Here is a 21249-nt window from a genome sequence, read left to right as displayed (position 1 = left end):
GGGGCTGGGGGGGGGGGGGAAGGGCATAGATCTGACCAGAAGCTTTCTAATCACTGCCATGAAAAGAAAAACACCACCGCTTATAACATTTACAGAATCCATAAGGTAAAAAGAAACCAGTAGCTAAGGAAACGCGCAGTCATTTGTAGTACTGAGAACAGAGTAAAAATTTGCCACGAGTCCTAAGTGGAGAGGATGCTGCCTGATGTAATGAAGAGCCTCTGTAAACCTGTCCTTCCAGAGAAGACAGGGACAAAGTGCATAGGACTGTTTGTTAGGTCGTCCCTCAATATCAACTGACGGCATCATGACAAAATGGAATTCAGTAAAAGCAACTTTATGGGGGTGCCAGTGCGATATAGCTAGGTATCAAGCTTACTAAAGGTCTACTTAATTCATAATTCAGGGGGATCTTAGGGTTTCTAGAAGAATGTACAGGCTGCATTTACTTCAGGTAATCTTCCATAAATATTGTTGCTCTCAGTTGGGCTTTTATTTTTAATTTTTTTTAAAGATTTTTTTATTTATTCATTCGAGACACAGAGATACAGAGAGAGAGAGAGCATGAGCAGGGGGAGAAGCAGGGGGAGAGGGGAAGCAGCCTCCCCGTGGAGCAGGGAGGCCGATGCAGGGCTCAATCCCAGGCCCCTGGGATCATGACCTAAGCCGAAGGCAGCCGCTTAACCATCTGAGCCACCCAGGCGCCGTTCAGTTGGGCTTTTAAAAATACTGAGGAGCAGTAAGTTTGCAATCATCATCTGGATGGTTGCTGTTCTGGGTGGCTGGTAAAGCACAGACACACTTACCCTACCCATCAATCAGCCCACTTGGGGCAGGTCTGACATGCTCTCATGAAGATGTTGGGGCCACGCCAGGACAGCCCACCGTGGTTCAGAAGTGGACTTCCAGTGTTTTCATGGGCAAGGTGCCCAAGAGTCTACTCAGAAAGTAACTTTGTGTTCTTCCTAACTCGGAGGCAAATGGCTGATTAAGACCTCCACAAGCTTTATGTCACAAAGCATGGGTACAATTTCAGGCCAGAAAAAAGTATTAAAGCAGGTGCTACAAAGCTGCTTCTGCTATGGGAGGACAAAAGTCATTCGGTAAAGTACCATGAAGTGGCTGGCTGGCAAAATGCCACTTGCCAGGCACCTTCCACGATAGACAAAATTGCAAAATGTACCCCTCTGCTAAGTGACTTGCCGAGGGGGATTATGAGCTACGGAGTGGATAAAAATGGGAGATGTCTCCCCAAAATGGCGGCTGGGTTTTAGAATAACTCATCTGAGTACTCTCAGGTAAAGAGTAGGTAGGTAGGTAGCGGGGGTAGTAATCCTAGTTTTTCACAATAAAGCTGTGGCATCTGCATGAATTTGCTATGTTCTCTAAGCTGCAGGACAGACAGACAGCCCAGCCCCAAGGTCCAGAAAAGGGAGGGGCGGCATGGACAAAGATTTCACTTTGGAAGAGGGACTAGGAAAGAGTTGGCTGGCCTTAGATAAATCACATGATCTTGAGGTTGGAAAGGATTGCCCCTAGATCAGCTTCTCTGTACCCCCCCTATCCAATGCAGTAATCCCTGGGGCTGCCCTTACAGGTAGGCATTTAGTGTCTGGCTGAATGTTTTTAGAGAGCAGGGGATTCCAACAAATCATGTGGCTCCCCTCATCCTTGAGCTCACTCTGGTTATGACAAATGAGGCCAATTCTGTCTCTTGGCAGTTTTTACCCAGTGACTCAACATAGCGCCCCCGAAGCAAGTCTATTCCTCCTTTGAAATGCAGAACTCCAAAATAATCAGAAGATAACTACTTAGAGCTCCCCATTGTCATCCAGAAGAACCTATTTCCATATAAGGTAACTCCTCTCCGGTCAAAGGTTGCTAGATTCAGCAAATAAAAATACAGGATGCCTAGTTGACTTTGAATTTCGGATAAACGAGGAATACTTTTAAGTATGAGGGTGCTCTGCGCACTATTTGGGACATACTTATCCTCAAAAGTATTCCTCGTTTATCCGAAATTCAATTTAACTGTGTGTGTTTTAGTTAGCAGCTAGCTAGGGGCTAGCAGCCCCACTCTGAATGCATTTTAGGTTGCAAATATTTTAAATATGTAGTGTTTGTGTTCCAGTTGAACCCCGAAGCAGAGCTCAAGTGGAGTGAGAAAGGCTGGTGGGGGGGAAATGGTAAGGGGAAGGAAAGAGGACTTCCCCCCTTCTTCACTTCCCCGCCTCGCGCACTTGTGAATGCTGTGGTGCCTTCCTAGGAGGGCACGAAGACCCCTCCCTCCCTGGCCCACCAGCTGCCAGGCACAAGGTCAGGTCTGGTGGGGCAGCCCTGGCCTTGGGGAAGAGTCTCCTCAGACATCCTGAAGCTCCTTCTAGCGACTTCTAACCTCTGGCACGAGGCGGCTCTTCTTCCTCATCACTGACTCTGTTGTGTCTGTTCACTGTGGGAGGTGTTTTCAGCCCAGACGAGGCGGTAGCTGCGGAATGCTACACGCAGTGGCTGAGCCTCCCTTACCTACTTACCCCCATTCAATTCCCTTTGCTTTGGCCTCAGTCTTCTTCCCTTCCTTTGTAGCACTGTAGCTCTTCCCATACATCCGACTAGATTATAAGCCTCTCTAGGGCAAGGGCCAGATACATGCTCTACTTCCTAGGAATGCCTCACTTTTCTGGAGGGCTTTTATTGCAAAAGGCCAGCCTCCGTCCATTCTTTGCTTTTCCCCTCATGCTCCTGCGACCCCGTGGGGGAGGGGGGGGAGTCAACGCTGCGGGGGCGGGGACTCAGGAGACACTTTTGACCTGGCAGAAGTGCAATCAGGGGCAGGTCTGGTCATCTAAGAACACTTTCTCCAGTATCTCCTGTGCCAGCCTGAGGCTGGAAGTCACAGAGCACAGGCCTCGGCAGGACCATGCTTAACCCATTCCAAACAGATGAGGCCCTTACTGTTTTCCAAGCTCGACGGTTGGGCATTTCATAACTTCCCCAGTGGGCTTTCCTGCGGTGGCAAATGACTGTCACTCATCAGGAAAGGAAGGCCTCCTCTCCCCACTCTTCCCTTGTAACTCTTTTGATTCTATTTATTTATTTATTTATTTATTTGAGAGCAAGCAAGAGAGATAGCAGGAGTGGGGGGGGGGAGCAGAGGGAGAGGAAGAGAATCTCAAGCAGACTCCACGCTGAGCACAGAGTGTGACGACCTGGGGCTCCATCTCCTGAGACCATGCCCTGAGCCGAAATCAAGAGGTGGTCGCTTCACTGAGCCACCCAGGTGTCCCCCTCTTTTAACTCTTAATTCCGTCCTCTAATTCTATGATTAAATCTTACATTTCTTTTTCATTAGTAATCCCCTTAACTTCCGTAGGGGAAAGACACCTGGAAAAAAAAAAAAAAACAAAGACGTATTTTAATGAAAATGATTAATGGAATGAAAGGTTGAACACACTCCTACCCCTGCCACTCTGCTGAAGTAGGGTTAGGGTCATCTGAAGACTCTGTGTGTGTGTGTGTGTGTGTGTTCATGGGCTGGTGGGATGGCAGAACTAACATACCAGGTCTGGGTGAATCTTAGAACAATCAGCAAATTCATTCACTGGGACCTTTTAATATTTCCATTTTCAACTTTAGATAATAGGGTGACTTTCCTGATCTCAGCAGGAAAATCTGTCAGGAGTGAGAGTGTGAGGGCCTTCACCGGGTTTTCAGGGGCAATGCCTGTAGGCAGATATGTGTAATCAAGAGACAAGGATTGGCTGTTGTGACCAGAGCCTCCCATGGTCACTGATCTGGCAAAGGAAATCCAGTGAACAGCTCAGCTCCTTGGGGATGGGTGTGGGTCAGAGTTGCTGGAGAAATGAACCATTTTGCCCCAGGCAATCCCGCAGACTAACCAAACTGAGAACAATTGGCTGGGGCGAAAGCCTTACCCGCAAAGGAGGTTACTCACTCTGGCAAATAAATATCTTTCATAATAAAAGCATCATTGGATTCCAGAGTCATGAATTAACAAAGTGTGCTGGTCTGCTGCGGGTGTTGTGTTTCTTTAGGATTTTACCCTTTGATAGTCAGGGCTATGCAAAGGGTGGTGGTTATGAGCAACTGTCTGGAGTTGAGTTATTAACTTACACTCATTTTCTGCTACAAAACGGCTGTCTTGGGCTGACTCTTGCGACACAGCTGACTGCCCACTACCAACAGGCTATCCACTTCAGTCCTCATTCTGCATGCCCTGCCTGGACAGTCGTATTTATTATTTCCATTTCAACTACTAACCACTGTTATTTCCGTGATTGAAAATGCATCATTAATTTAATAACACCTAGGGGTGGAGAGGGGAGGGGAGAAGAATCCCTATCATATTAAATATACAACATCAACAGTAAGTACATCCCTACACCTCACAGCTTCCCGATCGTTCCAAACTCATTTCATAGTCATCTCCTCTGAGCAGCTTTTTTGGGCAACCTTTCCCAGGACTGACCACTCCCTGTGTCACACCTACACCTTGTATAGGCTGTCACACCTACCAAGTCGTGAAGCACAGACTGCAAGCACCGTTAAGGGCAGGAACTATCTTATCCATCTCTGTATTCCCAGGGTCTAGCCCAGTGCCTGGCATGAATTCAGTCTATAAATATTTACTGAAGACCTATCATGTGCCAGGCACACCTCCAGACTCGCACTTACTTGTTATAAGAGTTTCGGGCATTGACTCATTCCTTTTTTAGCCAAAAAAAGGGAGTGGTATGTATGTTGTGCTGTTTTAGTAGGCTCAAGCTGCCATGGTGAATGCCATAGACCAGGTAGCTTAAACAAGAAACATTTATTTATCATAGTTCTGGAGGCTGGGAAGTCCAAGATTTAGTTCCTGGTGAGGGCCTTTCTCCTGGTTTGCAGATACTGTCTAGCTGCATCCTTACACGGTGGAGAAATCATCTATTTTGTGTCTCTTCTTATAAAGGCACTAATCCCATTCACAAGGGCTCCATCCCATCCTCAGGACCTAATTACCCTCAAAGGCCCCACCTCCAAATACCAGTAGGGGTTAGGGTTTTAATATATGAATGGTGGTGGGGGGGAAGGATACAAACATTGAGTCCAAGCATGTGCTAACCTGAATGTCACCAAATGCCAAAATGTGTGGTCCAGACATTAAGTGCTGTGGGTGGTTAAGAAAGGAAAAGATTCAAGTTTCCAGAGGGGCCAGGCCTTACTCTTCTTCTCTGTAGTTCCAGCATCTCCCAGGGCCTAACATTAGGCCTTGCACTTGAGGTCAATTGAATTAAATTCCAAAACTTCTCAGAGAAATTCTAGAGGATTCCATGAGATGGGAAGAAGAAAGGGATTTCAGGGTGGGTGAACAGTATGAAGAAAGGCTCAGTGGCAAAAATGAAATAAAAATTTTTTCTTTATTGTGTTAAAACAGAATTTACCATTTTAACCATTTTTAAGTGTATGGTTCAGTGGCATTAAGACATTCCCATTGTTGTGCCACCGGGAAAGAATTTTTGAGTCCCTTTCACAGGGGTCCATACCTGGCTAATCACACACTTGCAATTGGAAATAAGAAACACTTGTTAGTGGAAGTAATGCTGCATCAGAGTTAAAGCAGGGCTCCTCTCCCCAATCTGGGCAGTTTGTCTATTCACAACTGTGATGTGTGTTGCACGTATTAATGAAAGGCTGTGGTCCTGGGGGGCATTGGGCATCAATCAGGGTTGCTCCCTATAGGAGCACCTTGTGAATCACCCTTGTGAAGTTTTAAACAATGAACACTATTTTTTTTTTTCAATACTGGGCCTTTTGTGTTCAAATTAGAAGCACAAAACCCTATTGTGGGGAAAAAAGAGTCTTTTTTTTTTTTTTTTAAAGATTTTATTTATTTTTATTTGAGAGAGCGAGAATGAGAGAGAGGGAGTACATGAGAGGGGGGAGGGTCAGAGGCAGAAGCAGGCTCCCCACCGAGCAGGGAGCCCGATGCGGGACTCGATCCAGCGACTCCAGGATCATGACCTGAGCCGAAGGCAGTCGCTTAACCGACTGAGCCACCCAGGCGCCCGCAAAAAGAGTCTTTATTGGTAACCAGTTGTGTCCACTTAAAGCAACACATATTTAGTCTTAAGAGTACATTCCGTATGAAGAACTGTAGCTATTAATACACTTGGTTGGTTGGTTTGTTCCCCATGGGTTTACTTGTGGGAAGTGTTCTAATCAATGCCATAGGCACCCTGGAGAGGGGAGGCCCACCTCCCGTCCACAGGGCTGCGTGCGAGCAGAGCCTGTGAGATCTAGGTTCTGCTCTTGGCACTTCGCTGTGAATCCCTGGGTAGGTCACCTGAACATTTATGGCCTTGTACCACGAAGAGGTTGGAACCCCCCATGACCTTTAAAGTCCTTTCATCTCTGGGCAAGTCCTACCTGAGTCATTTTTAGCAACAGCCCAGCGGCTGGTGGGTGGGGTGCTGAGCCTGGGACGAGTGGGTGAACGGCGGCGAGGGAGCTGAGGGAATAGCAGACACGCGTGGGTGGCTCCAGAGGGACGGGAACGCGGGGTGTCCCGGAATGGAGCTCAGGCGATGGGGTTTCCAGACGAGTCCTTCCCGGGCCAACTTTTAAAGGTCGGAGGAAAGTTTGTCGTGGGGCGGGGGCCCGAGGGGAGAGCGGGGTGGGCTCCGACGCCTCCTCCCCTTTAAGCGGGTGGCGGGGCGCTGCCTCCGTTACCTGGAGCGGGGAGGGGCTTGGGAAAGTTTGTGTTTGTTGCTGGCAGAGCGCCGGGTGGGAGGCGCGGGCGGGCGCTGCGGCTCTTCCCTTTTGCTTTCGGGAAGCGGTCGGGGCTGCGCGCTCCTCGGCTCGGCGGGGCGGCTCCGGCGCCCGGCTGCCGGTGCCGGGCCGGCGGGAGGCGGGCGGCGGGCGGGGGCGGGCGGGGGCGGGCGGCGCGGAGCGAGGGGCGCACGTACGGCCCAGCGCTGGGATTTCTCGGCTCGCGAGGAGAGCGGAGCAGGCGCGCGGCCCAGGCGGGGGAGTGCGGACTCTGGAGCAGCCGGAGCTGGAGGAGGAGGAGGAGGAGAGGCGGCGGGGACGCGGGAGGCGGGGGAGAGTCGCTCCCGCCCGGCGAGCATGGGGCGCCTGGCGCCGAGGCCGCTGCTGCTGGCGCTCCTGTGGCTGGGTGAGTGCGCGCGGGGCTTGGCGGGGCGGGGGGGCGGGGGGCGAGGCTCGGCGGGGGCGCAGCTGCGGCACGCGGCCTGGGGCGCGGGGGTGCCGGGCGGCGCCCGGGAGAGGCGGCGGGGTCCGCGGGCGGCGCGGGGCCGCCGGGAGCCGGGCGCGAACCCGGCCGGGCCGCTCCGCCAGGCCGCGCCTCGCCCCACCTGTGCCGGGGGAAGGGGGGAGTGGCCCGTGGCCGGCCTCCCCCAGCCCTCCCTACCTGTTGGCCGCGCGGGAGCCCGGCTCACCTTGAACTCCGGGCCTGGAAGGTGCCCGCGGTCCCCGGCCGCGTCCGCAGCAGGGGGGCGGAAATAGGCGCCTTTGATGTGCCCCGCCGTAGCCGAGACCGGCCGACCCGTCCCTGGCACATGCCAGCCCACGCCGAGCTGCCTTTCCAGGGAAGGGAGACAATCCGCCAACTTCCTTCTACGAAGGTCACGGGGTGGCCCAGAGCGCTAGGAAAAATCGGTGTGCGCGTCCTTCGTCATGTTGGCGGTGGCTCGATATTCTGCCTCAGTCTTTTCCTTTAGCTCTTCTAGAAGCTGCCTAGCTGCACATTTGCACACAAAGACCTGGGAGCCTTGGCTTCTGCAACTTTTCCTACCTGTTACTTTTCTTCCCTTTACGGTCCCCTGTCTTCCACCCTCCCCAAACCTGGGTGCCTCTTGATAATTTGACCCAGCGCCGTCCCCCCAACCCAAGGAATCTTTGGTGTTTTTTTTTTTCTTCCTCTCCATTTTCCTTTTACCCCATACACACAGACACCATTTTCGTGTAGATACACATGATTATGGTAATATGGTTATTTAACATAACTATGCAGTTATCAGCCATAGAAATACGTATGTTTGTTAAGTGCCCACGGAGGTGCTGGACGGCTGACCCCAGGGCTTTGATATTCTTTAATATTCTTGGATCCCTTTGGTCTGGGTCAGCCAGAACAGAAGGAGTCCTGTGACCTGACCCAGGGTTCCCTTCCAAGCCCCTAGAGAAGGCAGATCTGAATCTTTTGCAGAATGCATGGTGTGTGGCGTTTGTCCCAGCCAGGCCCCAGCTGCACACAGGGCAAATGACTACTCTGCACTTACAGTCAGAGGGTCCCAGTGGAAGCCTCCCACAGCCATTCCCATCCTGCTGACACCAGGGCCCACATTGTCCCCACCCCCATGACTCCTGCTGCGGGTGGGCCAGCCTTTCTAGCTGCTACTGTGTTTTCTTTCTTCATCTTTGAAGGGTTTTCTGGAATTCACTCCCCAAGAGAGCTCATCCAGCCATATTGCTTTAGCTGCAACCATGTGCAGAACGCTTCCAGATCCTTCACTTAGTTTTGTAGCATGTATTGTATGGTCTCGGGTCCTAGAGCTTTCCCTTTCATACCGGGACCCCTGAAGTTCTCCATTTGTTGTGATAGTCCATACCCATTAATTGGCTAATGTGTCTGGGTCGAACCAGGCCATGCCCCATGGTCGCGCAGATTGTGCACTGCACAACCCTAAGAACTGCTCTTCACTTTGTAGCCAAGGTGAATGACCCTCTAGAGCTGTGCAGTTGACAACCCATGTACCAGCTTAGATGGTGGGCTCACGTAGAAGTCTGAAAAGAATGCCCTTGAGTACTATGATGAGGGAGAAAAAGGGAGAGGGGGCAAAGAGAGATGGGCAAAAGCAAAAATAGAAGTGGGGAAAGCACAACTTGGAGAAATCTTGGTTGTAAGTGCACCACTGTGTCCTGCGCTGCAGGGCATTGCATGTTAAGTAGACGTGAATATCTGAGGTGTCACCAGCCAGTGCCTTTCCACCTAACATCTCCTGAACTTGGTGTTGCAGATGACAGCCCTGCCCTCCGGTGTGCCCTCCAGCGTCTCACCAGTGTGGCTTCTTTCTGACCTCTGGGAAGCCCTCCATGTTGTACTGGCTCCTGAAACTTAATATGTCAATAAACAAGCTCATCTTCCCTCTTGTATTGCATCCTGAGCAAAATCTTGCCGTCACTGCCCTCTGTGACCTCCATGTTCACACAGTCCCTCAACTCTGTGGCTTTTCCCCTAGCACAGACTCAGGCTTCTTCCCATTCTTCCTGTTTCTACAGCTACTGTCCTAGCCCAGGTTCTGATAATTCCCCACACAGATAGCTTTGGACATCTTCCTGGTTGACCTTTTCCTCCAGCCTCCCTTCTTAGTTCATTATTTTCCAGAAGGATCAGTTTTGGGAGTCCCACCTTTGCTCATTGGTTCTTTATGGTTTTTCTTCCAAGGATAGCCTGCCCTTGTGTTGCTTCCTTCTGAGTCAAACACTTCATTCTAAGGAAACTTTGCTATCCTTTACAGAGAATTGTGAACCTTCTGGCCTTTCCCTTTTCCATGGCCTGGGAACGTCCCTCCTGCTTCTCTTCTCTCACCTATGTATTCCCTTTTCCCCTAAAACTCGCTTCCTCCATGAAATTTTCCTAAGTCTCCCTCTCAGTGATCGTATCAGAACCCACTCAGCTTCCCGGAGCAGGGCCTTATGTCTGACCTGTCTTGTCCATCCATTCATGATGGCATTTCTTGAATACCCATCAGAGTCCACAGAACATCACAGACAAATGCCTCCCTGGGTGGTCGGTGCGGGTGGATGGACAGATGATAAATAAAACAGCGAACTGCAAGACAAAATGAAACACCTGACAGAGACACCAAGTGCTGGTAGGCAGCAGGGAAGAGGATGATTAATTTTGACTTGGGGTTGGGGTTGGTTTTGCTGAAAAGGTGGCATCCTCGAGGATGATTAGAATTTTGAAAGAAGGGGTGGAAGAGCATTCCAGGAAAAGCACACTTGTGGAAGGGCATCGAGTGTGGATAAAGTGAAAGTGTTCGGCTCATTCAGGAAGGGCATGTAAGTTCCATGGAGCTGGAGGTGGGAGGGGGAGGTTCTAATGGGAGAGCAAGCTGGAAGGGTGGGCTTGGGGAGCTCCTGAGGGCTTTTCATGCTGGGCTGAGACGTGTGGGCTGTGAGGGATGGGTTCGTTGGTTTTGGGGGTACTGCCGGGCAGCCCGTACTTTTCCTCTAATGTCACTTATTTATTTCACTGTAGGTAGTTGTCTGTTTCTGGTCTGAATCCTCACCCTGATTATATCCCCAGGGGCAAGGATCATGTTCATCCTGTTCACTATAGTATTCCTATTACCACTAGGGCACCTGGCAGCACATAGTAGGTATTTGGTAAATGTTGGTCAACTGAATAGATACATGCATATATCCCTTTATCTGTGGGTAATGGGTAGCCATTAAAAGCTCTCAGGGTGAAGTTAATACAACACAGCAATGTGCTTGAGGAGGTCAGTCCTCACTAGTATACAGCATGAATTAGAGAGTGAGAGGAAGACTCGCCGTGGGGAGGGATTAAGATATTCTCTTCATTTGTGTCTTAAAAAAAAAAAACAACTTTCAAATCCATTGAAATGGTTTTTAAATGACAAAAGCGTTACCTCTGTATTTTCAAATTCAAATGAGATAGAAGAGTTTTATATTAATTAGGTAGACCAAACTGCTTTAAAAAAGAAAGAGACGGGCGCCTGGGTGGCTCAGTTGGTTAAGCGACTGCCTTCGGCTCAGGTCATGATCCTGGAGTCCCGGGATCGAGTCCCACGTCGGACTCCCTGCTCAGCAGGGAGTCTGCCTCTCTCTCTGACCCTCCCCCCTCTCGTGCTCTCTATCTCATTCTCTCTCTCAAATAAATAAATAAAATCTTAAAAAAAAAAAGAAAGAAAGAGACTTGAAGCATCATGGTTCAAACAATAGAAGTGCCTTTCATAACAGTGCCAGGGGTGCTTCAGATGCCAGGGGTGAGGGGTATCCCTGCTCCTTGCAGCCCTTCTTGCGCCCAGGCTGATGGCAGCTCCCCCGTCTTCAGCCCATCTAAGATCACTTCGGTTGTCCTCATCTCCTTTCCAGCCCCATAAGGGGGAAAGAGCATGGAGGAGAACGCATGGAGACTTCCTAGGCCAGGCTTTGAAGGGGCGCACATCATTTCTGCACACTTTCCATTCAAGAGAACTTAGCCTCCTCACACTAGCTGCAAGGGAAGCCAAGAAATGCAAAGTAGCCTGGCAGCCACTGAGCACCACCCGCTGTGGGAGAAAACAGTGGATTTGGGGGGGAGCTAGTGGTCTCTGTGTCAGTTACGAAGGATGTAAGGTAAAAAGGAGCCACGCCTATAATGTGCGCGCGCCCGTAATAGCGAATGTTTCTTTTCTCTTAGTTTCTGTAGAGGGCTCTGTACGGAAAGGAGCAATAATAGCGGCCGTTCAGAGAGTACATATCGAGCATCAGGTTTTATGTGCATTCTCTTATGTAATCCTCACAACCCTTTGAGAAAGGTGCTGTTCTTTTCTCCACATTGCACACGAGGGAAGCGACGCCCAGAAAAGTTAAATCACGTGTCCGGAGTCCTACAGCTATTCCGAGGCAGAGCCAGGATGTGATCATGGGACTCCACTGTGCCTGTACTCAGGCACGAGTTGACCGATGCTCGCCATAACCTCATGCTGGGTGTTGCCTGAGACTAGTTTCGGCGGAAAAGGGTGGTCGTGCCTTGACAGCCAGAGCGCAGTTGCAAACAAGAGGGTCTGGGGTGAGTGCAGTCCGGGTGCAGTTCCTGGAGCGGCTGTACCACGAACCCCCTCTCAGGTGTGGCGACCTCTAGCCCCTAGCAGGTCCCCACGCCTGCTCGGAGGGTTGGGACCCAAAGGCAGAAGGAGGGGGGAGACTGGCAGGAGGAACCCTAGTGAATCTGCCCAGCTTAATGGTCTTTGAAGTGCTGTGGCCTTCAGAGATTCCTTGGCACTCATTTTAGCCTTGTTAACAGAATTCCTGTATCTGCCAAGCTGATTAATGCCTGCCCTGGCTATAATTATTCTTATTAGCCTGCTGAATAGGAACCCTAGTTGTCAGTGATCGTTCCTTACAAGGCAGTCGGGCTGGTCGGCATGTATATGGCTATTTTGCTTCAGTCACGGAGCTGCAGAGCTGATTTTTACCCCTGTAGATTGGATGTACATTTTCATATTGGCGCTGTGTCTGGCAGTTAAATAAGGTGTGTGCTTGTCTGTCAGTGTGTGTCTGCGTCTCACTTTATCAAACAAAGTTGGGGGGAAGCTGTCAGGGCAGCTCATAGCTATTCAGTTTAATTGCATCGGAGTCTTAAAGGCAGGGTAGCAAGGCCATTCGACTCTCTGCTTTGGGGAAATAACTTGAACTGGCAAAAATTCTTCATAATTTATCTTCTGGAAAAGGCGAAGTGCTGCAGTTGGCACAGTCAGTGGTTTTTAGATCTTGGAATATTTTTCCCCCACGCCAACTGTATAGTCTTCGCAAAGCAACAGAATTAGAGCCGGGAGTTAGCACCGTTGCGGACCAGCATTGGGATTTCCAGGAGGCTAGAGATGGCACCGTGTGCACGTTGGTGCCCTTCGAATGCTGATTTCTCCACAGTACTCCCTGAGTGTTTGCATGAGATCGTGGAGTCGCTAAGCAGCATGGTTCAGGTTTAAGTATGATGTTCTGGGACCGTAACTGCATCCTGCTGTGCACCTTTATAAGCAGCTGGAACGTGAGCATTTACATCATGAAGGATGTTTCCAGGGAATCGAGAAACATTGGCTGGTGTTGCCCTGTCTAGGGTGGATTTTGCTTAGCACCGTGAAGAACAGAATTATGATTAAGGGCTCAGGGCACACTTCAGAATGGGCGCTACCTTTGAATCCTAATGAACTAAAAGCGGTGTGCAGGCAGTTGGGTTACTTCTCAGAAGGAACGCCAGGCCAAGAGCATCCTGACAATGGCTCGTCTTTTGTCCTTACCTAGAGCTGGACGGGGGCAGAACTTCGCAGCTTGTGGGCCATGGGAAGGGGCCCCAGGTGGGTGGGAGGTGTGTCATGACGCTGAGGCCCTCAGCCCCCAGGTCAGAGCTGCCTCTAAAACCAGAAACCCTGTTTACTGAAGAGAGTCATACAGATATTATCACTTCCCGGGTGTCCTCTGATTTGACGGGGATTGCTGGTTACCTCTTTTACCCTGTCAGCCACAGCCCGTTAGCCCCGGCCTGGCCTTGGGATGAGCTGTTTGAAGATGGAAATTGAGCAGCCCAGTGACCTGCCAAGGAGGTCATGTATTCATGCAGTGACTACCGAGAGAGCGCACACTACTTCAGCCCCGACAGTGTTCTGAGTGCTGATTCCTCAGTGACCCGCGCTGACTCAGGGCTGCCGTCCTGGTGGGGGGTGTGGGGGGGCACGCAGGATGCGGCACCACCTGGATGATTGAGGTGAGGGTCAAGGGCACGTTCTCGGGAATGACGGCAGTGAGGGGGCAGGACCGGGAAAGGAGAGTTCTAGAAGGAGTGGGCAGGGACGGAGGAAGATCCAGGAGAGCCCTCTGTCAGAAGCAAGCAGAAAGGCTAAGTTTTAGGGGACTTGTTAAAGGGATTGGGCAGCTGCTGCTGAAAATGTGGGAAGATCAAGATGAAGAGAAGCCCTGGACTGGGAGATTGTGAGTCTGACTCAACCGTGAAGGAGGAGGCAGAAGCACCAATGTGGAGGAGTGAGTGGAGTGGGGCTCGTCATCAGACGCCACAGCCCACCTTTTCAAGTGGTCCCCAGTGGGAGACCACCGTGAGGGGAGTAGCTTGGAGCGTGGCAGGACCAGCGACTTGAGCAGCACCCAGGGCTCCAGCGTGCCTCCTGGGAGGATGACTGCTGGGTCTGCCCTCTGGGGAAGGTGGGGCAGTGCGGGGTGGGGGGCTCCCAGGGCGCCCCTGGCCTTGGAGGTCAGAGCGCTAGGCCTGTCTCCCAGAGAGGAGGGAAGGGCGAATGTGCAGGGAGCGCTGTGGTGTGGGACACATGGTCTCTGCCATGCTCTCAACCTTTTTAGCCCAAAGAGTGGCCACAAAGCCCCAGGCATGCCAGTTAGAGGTTATCTGTGTGTTCCCTTTCATTCCCTGCACAAATGGAAAGTTTTCCCCCTGTTCCTCTGGATGTCTTCTTCCATGTTGATTGGTGGAATTAACCTACTTTCTGAGAGCTGCTTTTAGGCCTTCAGCTGTTAGGTGGCATCTCCAGCATGGGGACTCTGTGGCCCTTTTATAACTCATCTTTGTCTCATCCTCATCAGCTAAGAAGATTTTGTATTACGAATAAACCATTCCATGTGCTTTTCTAAACGATTTCTGCTTGTGGAAATCCCTTATGTAGAGCAGAAGTAGGCGTCAGGCTTTGGAATCTGCCCTCCAGCAGCCCTCCGGCCTTGGGTAGGTTTCTTACCCTCTCTGAACCTCAGTTTCTACATACGTAAAATGGGACAGATGTCTCTCTTGCAGGTTTGTCAGGAAGATTAAAAAGAATAGATCTAGAACAATGGAGACGTTAAACATTATGTGACCCCTCGAACTTCACCACTCAAAGTGGGGTCTGGGGACCAGCAGCATTGGCAGCACCAGGGAGAATCCCAGGGCCCAGTCCAATCTGCTGAGTCAGAGTCTGCATTTTAACCAGATCTCCAGGGGATTCAAATGCCCGCTAAAGTCTGAGAAGCCCTAGTCTGGAAGAGAGCTTGTAATCTCGGTTATCTGGTGGCCTTGGCTTCCTTGGTGGACTCTGAGGCAAAGGCCATGGTCAGAGTCTGAGCTAGAGGAGAGCGGGCCAGAAGGGCTCCATGGGAATGTGGCAGGCCTCCAGTTAGCCGTGAAGGGTGAGGTTAGCATGGGTCTGTCCTGGAGGCAGTTGGCCTGGTTTCTTGACTGTTCCACCAAGTTTGGCAGCCTGGGAGGGATGTGGTGTGATCTCCCTGTGGGATGAGGGATGCAGGAATCTGTAGCGAGCTGGTGACAGCATCACAGAGAAGGTTGGCCAGGTAGTCCAGGTAGGATAGGCAGGTAAGTGAGGTTGGAAGGCCTGTGATGACAGGAGGTTTGAGGGACTAGAGCACATGATGAGGGTAAAAAAGCAGATCCCAAGGCTCACAGGAGTGTGTGGGTTGGGAAGGTAGGAGGTGAGGATCCAAAGAGGTAACTTCTGAGTCCATGGTCTTGGAAGTGGAAATCTGGGTGGGCAGTAGGCTGGGCGAGCAGTAGCCAAAATAGACACTTAGCCAGAGTTTGTACCTCTCTGAGCATTTTGGCCAGTTTACCTCTAATGCATGACTGGGTTGGGCCTGAATGGATGAAGAGACAGCGGTGTGAGGATGCATTATATCCAGGTGTTGTAGGGAAAAGTCAGTAACCTGTGACTAAGATGAACTGGGGGCTGGGGAGAAACCAATATGGGGATTATTTCCTCCCTAAGAAATTCCTTCCTACCTTTTACATGGCACTTATTTTGTGCTAGGCACTGCACTTAGCACGTATGAACTCATTTAGGAGGCTTCATAACCCATGAGGTAGGTGGTTATTACTCCCATTTGACAGGTGAGAACACTGAGTCACAGAGACATGAAGTGACTTGCTCAAGGTTACAGTAACAGAGCTGCAGGGATTCAGATTCACAGGGCTTGGCTCCAGAATCTGGGCTTATTACCACAGAAGGCTGTTCTGCATCTCTGTGTCAGTATAGATACTCAGAGGCAAACATGTGTCTGAAAACATAGGAGAGGAATTGATACAATTAGCCAAAATGTGACAACATTTGTTTCCCTGGCTTTTGAAACAGGAGGCATGGCTTCTGGCCCTTGACCTTCCACTCACTAGCTTTGTGACCTTGGACAAGTTGCTGACTAGCTCTTTGTCTCAGTCAGGTGGGGCCTGGGCTTGTTGATCCCCGAAGGCCCCCTTCCATCTCCAGAGCTCACTGAGTCCACGCTGACCCCTGCTGGTGGCCATATGGGCTGCTTGGTCCAGCCCTGGAGTCCCTGGTTCCTGGCCCATCCTTCTTTCCCAGCACTCCCCCTGTGTGCAGCCTGCCCCTCTCACCTCTCACCTGCCTGGCACCTCTCCACAGAGGGTCAGCTGGTGCCTCAGAGGGCGCTAGGAAGAGTTTGTTGTTTTGGCCCCATATTGGCAACCACTTCCTCCTTCCAGACTACTTCCCGTGCTGGGAAACAGAGCATTTTTCCCTGTGGTTCTCCAGGTTATGGAGGTGTCCCCACCGCCAGGCTAACTGCACCTTCAGGCGGACTTCTGGGAGAAGTTGCAGAAACAGTAAAACAGATAGGCATTTCTAGATGGCAGACTTTCTCTTATTACTAAATTTTTTTTTTTTTTTTTTGCAGTTTTGTTTGAGGAAATCAGCCCTAAGTAAGTTGGGGTTGAAATAATCGAGTTTCAGCCCTCAGAAATGTGACTTGTGTGTTCTTCCCCCATTTAGCCTTCAGGTCTAGGGGAGAGCCTGGCAGATGGTCCGAATACTCTCCACACCACAGTGAGAAGAGACAAAGACATCTTTAAATGTGTCCAAATATTGACACTAGTTTGGATTTTCCACTTTCCTAAAGGATAGGAGAGTCGAAACTCAGATGTTTCCAATCAATAGCCTTAATTGGCTAAGAAATGTGTTCCTAGTGTTTGGGGACTTTCTTCCTTTTCATTCTCTTCGTCTGAAGGGGGGAGGTAAAAATGACGTGGGATGCAACACCAGCGAAAAGGGTGTAACCTGGAGACCCTCCATGTTGTTGATAAGGAGCCGTGTTTATGGCCTTGGTCTTCACTGCAGCCTGGCTACTTTGGGACGTAACCCTTATTGCTGACCCAGTGGTGTTCTCTCACTCATCTTGGATGCAGAGATTTTTCAGGCTAACCAGGAGCCTTCTAGGAGGGAGTTCTTACAAATGTTTGAAGTGGCTTGCTGGCTTGTGCTATTCTGGAGGTGAAGGGGTGGGGAGTGCTTTATAAATGCACTGTCTCCGAGGATGTCCTAAGAGCAGAATATTAGCTGATTTGGTGTCTGTCCAGTGTGCCATGCTTTGCTTAGGTTGCAGTGAGGATTAAAAAAAAAAAAAAAGATAAAACAAAACCACTTTTGGCACGGCTATTCATTTTTCCATTTTCCGAAGGCTGGCACGTCCAAATGTTTTCTTATTTATTAGAAGACATTATAGTCCATCATCTTTGATTGAGAAATCCATCCAGTACGTTTCAAGTTCAGACCATAGTGCCTAGCCCGGAGCCTGGCACATGGTGGGCGCTTCCGTTGGGCAAAGTGAACACGGTGGTGAATAAATAATTCGTGCTCAACTACGACCCTACTTTACAATATAAGACATTTCTGCTCTTTCTTGTGATCTTAATTTTTAGAACTTCGGCAGCATTTAGGGACTATTTACGATGTTTCTGACACTGGGAGATTGCAAAGGAATTAGGAAACGGGGGCCAGCATGGAAACTGAACCAGTTATAACAGAAAGGATCGTTGGTGCTTTTTAAACATCGAAGTGGCTGAATCATTAGATAGCTGTGCATATGGAGCTGTCAGAATCATAGGGATAAAAGTGAGGCTGGGAGCTGTTATTATGGAAAGGCTCCATGGAGCAGGTGGGACTAGAAAGCAGTTTGAGCCAGGAGCAGGCAGAGCATTTCAGGTAGGAAAATGACCAGTGCGGTTTCTCGGAGGTGGGAGCAGATCAGTGTGTGCAGGTTGGCACTCCATTTGGGAATTAGCTGACTTAAACTGGAACAGTAAGGGAGACCTCAGGGGATGTGGATATTAAACTCTGTGGAGGAGAGGTTGGCGGGGAGGCAGAATGTGCACAAAGTCACCCTGAAAGGTGTTGGCCACACTGTCAGTGCCCACAGAGCAGCTAAGAGCCCACGTGCATAAGGCTGGTGAGGTCCGCTGGGGCGTGCAGGAAGCTAGCCTGCTAAATTAAGGTGATAAGTCAAGCCATAATCCTATTTTGGGTTGTTTCTTACGAGGAAAATGGCTCACAAAACAATTATCGATACTCCCCTTAGATATCTGATCAGAGCATTTCTTCAAGGTGCTAACACCTGATAAGAGACACAGATAATAAGTTTTAGAGGAAAGATGGGGAATTTTAGATGCTTTTCAGGGGAAACAAGGTTTATGCAATCATGTGGCCTGTTCATCAGAGTCCCACTTTAATAACAATTTATCCCACAAATAAGCTGCGTTCAAGGCATCAGTACGAGTCCCAGAAAGCTTAGTGTTGTACCTGGCTTGTAAGTAACGGGAGGAGGTACCTCTTGGCACATCTCTGGAGTCTCACAGAGGTAGCAAGGAGGTGTGAGCTGCCCAGTAGCCTCAGAAGCCACAGCTGGGTGTGAGTTTGGCCCTAAGAAAACAGCAATGCCAAGGCAAGCTCTGTGTTCCGTCCAGCGTGTTCGTTGAGGGCATCTGGGCCTCCAAACGAAGAAGTGTGAAAACGGAACACGTAATTGAATGGTGAGGACTCCTCTTGAAGTTTTCCCAAGTAACCCCCGCTCCATGCCCTTCTAGACGCCCATCTAATCTCTGTATGCAACGCCCCTCTTTTGTTTATATGTCGTCTTGGAATTAATTCCATTTGTTTGAGTCTTGGGAGCCCACGTCAAGCCTCGCTGCCCCCAGAGGACGACGCATTCTGATCCAGGACGAGGCTGCCCGTGGCACATTCCTTTGTCGTGGGCTCTCACTGAGCCACGTCCCTTTGGAGCATAGCCGTCCGTCGATCGTGATCTGTTTATTAGGAGGGGTGTTTGTGTCATCCCAGCTGTAAGCACCACGAAAACAGGGCAGTGTCTGTTTTTGTTTATCCCAGTGTCTAGGAATTCAAGTCTGTGAGTGATTAGGTTAATTTATGTGAGTAGAAAACAGCTGTAGGTCTATATACAGGTACATGTCACATCTGCACTATGACGTACGACACCTGTGTGAGATGCATGTATAAAATCTGTGTTGTGGGACCGTAAGTTGTAAAGGAGGCAGAGGTTATCCATGTGTCCTTGCTCACTTTTTTTGTTGTTGTTGCTCTCACATGATTTCTGAGAGAATGGCTTGTGACTCCATTTCTAGGACAGAGGTTTGTGGAGTGGGGTAGGCGAACATGGAGTCCACCCACGAAAACAAAGGGATGGGACCGTCTCTATTCTTCCTCGTGAGAGTTTCCCCAGTTTCTTCCTTGGCCGCTGGTGCGGAAGACAAACGACTCACGGGTCCTCATTATTGTCCCCGCACTCCCCCCACCCCTTCCTCCCTTGGTGGAGTTGACACAACCTCTCCCATCCCAAACCAGAAGGGACAGCGGTGCTTCCGGCAGCACATGCCTCGTCTCTCCGTCTGCCTACTTTGCAACTCCTCCTTATTATCTACCCTAGGCCACGCATTATTCTAGAGCTCTGGGCACATGGGGACCTAGACACAGTCCCTCGACTCCTGTAGCTGCTAGTCTGGTTGTGGAGGCGTGACACATGCACAGGAGGAGAGGTGGCATTGAAGTGTCCAAGATGGGTCGAGACAGAAAAATATCCAAAGTTTGGAGGAAAGGGAGAGTACTGGGGGCTAGTTTAGACGGAGATGCTCTTGCAGAAAAGGTCAGACAACTGACATAATCCTCCATACCTGTTTGTATTACTTACTACCTATGTCTGCTCTGTACCTGTCAACACATCTTTTAGGCTTCCGTGCCATGTGTCTGGAATGAGAACCTTCTAGAAGGTTCCAAAACACCCAGATACGTTGACTTCTCTAGCCCCAACGAAGAATGATGATAAAACCGATGTGTCAAACTTCAGGATTTGGAATATTGTGATTGTGTCACATCCCGAGGTGCTGAGGTCCCCACCCCGGGGTCTCTTGACCGATGCTGTATATTAATGGTGGCTCTAGCCATGGGCGCTTCTCTTTCTGTGATGAGCTCATTAGCAAAGAACTTTTTTGAAAATGATTGATCAGGGGTCGTTTCTGATATAAATGAGATTAAGTAATGCCCGTTAACCCACCTAGACGATGATCCAAAGGTCAGTTTTGGTTCTAAAATTCCAGTTTGCAGAAGCTCCTTGAGATCACAGTGATCACATCGTTCTGTCCCCAGGCATGTTGCTGGGCTGGGAATGTGATGATGAGCAAGGAATGATCTGCCCCTTAGAGGGGCTCACAGTCCCATGCGGGAGGCAGATAAGCAAACAGGCTCAGGCTGTTAGCAGTGGGCGGGCCGAGTTGACCCCCAGCAGACACATTCAGAGCTCAGGCCCGGGAAAGGCAGGGAGAGATCAGGAAAGGCTTCCACAAGGTGGACTCACGTGAGCTCACTAAGTCTTGTCGATCAGTGGGGTTTTGTCTGACAGAGAAGGGGTGGGTTATTTGTTTCAGGCAGAAGGAAGAGCATGGGTAAAAATAGACCTATTTATAAGAGTATGCTAGTTTTGCATGAAGAAAACTTTTTGTGGTTGAAGGGGAAGGTTGTGTTAGAGGTTCTTCAGAGGGCAAGAGTTGGGACTGGAGAGAAAGTCCTAAGATTGGGAAGCTCTTTGAATGTCACCTGGAGGAGTTTAAGCCTGGTGTTGTAGGTGAATTTGTTTTGTTTTGTTCTTCCATTCTGTCTTCCCTAGAATGTCCTAAGCCTCTCATGTGCTTTATTTACTTATATTTTAAGATTCCCATTGTTGGAGAACTCATCTTCTGGCCTTTCGGCATAACTGCCACACTGTTCCTGTTCCTTTCACCTCAACTCTGACACTTGGCTAGGCGTTAGCTTGGCAGCTTACCTGGTGGTGTGGTTCAGCACACACTAGGTGTGCAGTAAAGGACTGCTGAGTGGAGGACTGAAATATCAGATTGATGGAGCCAAAGTCTTCTCCTTGAAGGGCATGTGAACGCAGAGTCTTCTGGTCAAGCCGGATTACCACACTGTATTCCTCACTGGGCTTCAGTGGGGAAGCTGGGCAGAGACCTCCACACCACCCATGGCATCTGACAACGTGCCTGGAGATGTGAAGAGTGGACTTAAGGCCTTGTTGGGGAAGAAGGATGAACAAGGCAAAGGAAGAACAGGAAAAAGGTACAGGAAACAGTGAAATAGGGAGAAAGGACAAAGCTGCCCACGGTAGGGAGTGGGGGAGAATTTCAGCTGCTACCTCAGG

The 21249-nt window shown here is 50.0% G+C and overlaps 1 protein-coding gene across 1 annotated transcript in view; it reads left to right on the top strand.

Moving 5' to 3' along the window:
• Nucleotides 1–6976: 6976 nt before the first annotated feature.
• Nucleotides 6977–21249, top strand: part of PTGFRN (prostaglandin F2 receptor inhibitor) — an 81095-nt gene continuing 66822 nt past the window's right edge. Inside the window, exon 1 of the mRNA XM_034990209.1 lies at nt 6977–7171. Within this exon, the coding sequence (XP_034846100.1) occupies nt 7123–7171 (49 nt within the window). The 5' untranslated portion in view covers nt 6977–7122. The remainder of the gene's footprint in view (nt 7172–21249) is intronic.

The sequence above is a fragment of the Mirounga leonina genome, unplaced genomic scaffold, assembly GCF_011800145.1.
Source record: "Mirounga leonina isolate KUSES-001 unplaced genomic scaffold, KU_Mleo_1.0 Mir_507, whole genome shotgun sequence".
In the NCBI taxonomy this organism is placed as follows: Eukaryota; Metazoa; Chordata; class Mammalia; order Carnivora; family Phocidae; genus Mirounga; species Mirounga leonina.
The sequence above is the reverse complement of the archived record's forward strand: the minus strand, read 5'-3'. Positions and strand labels throughout refer to the sequence as shown.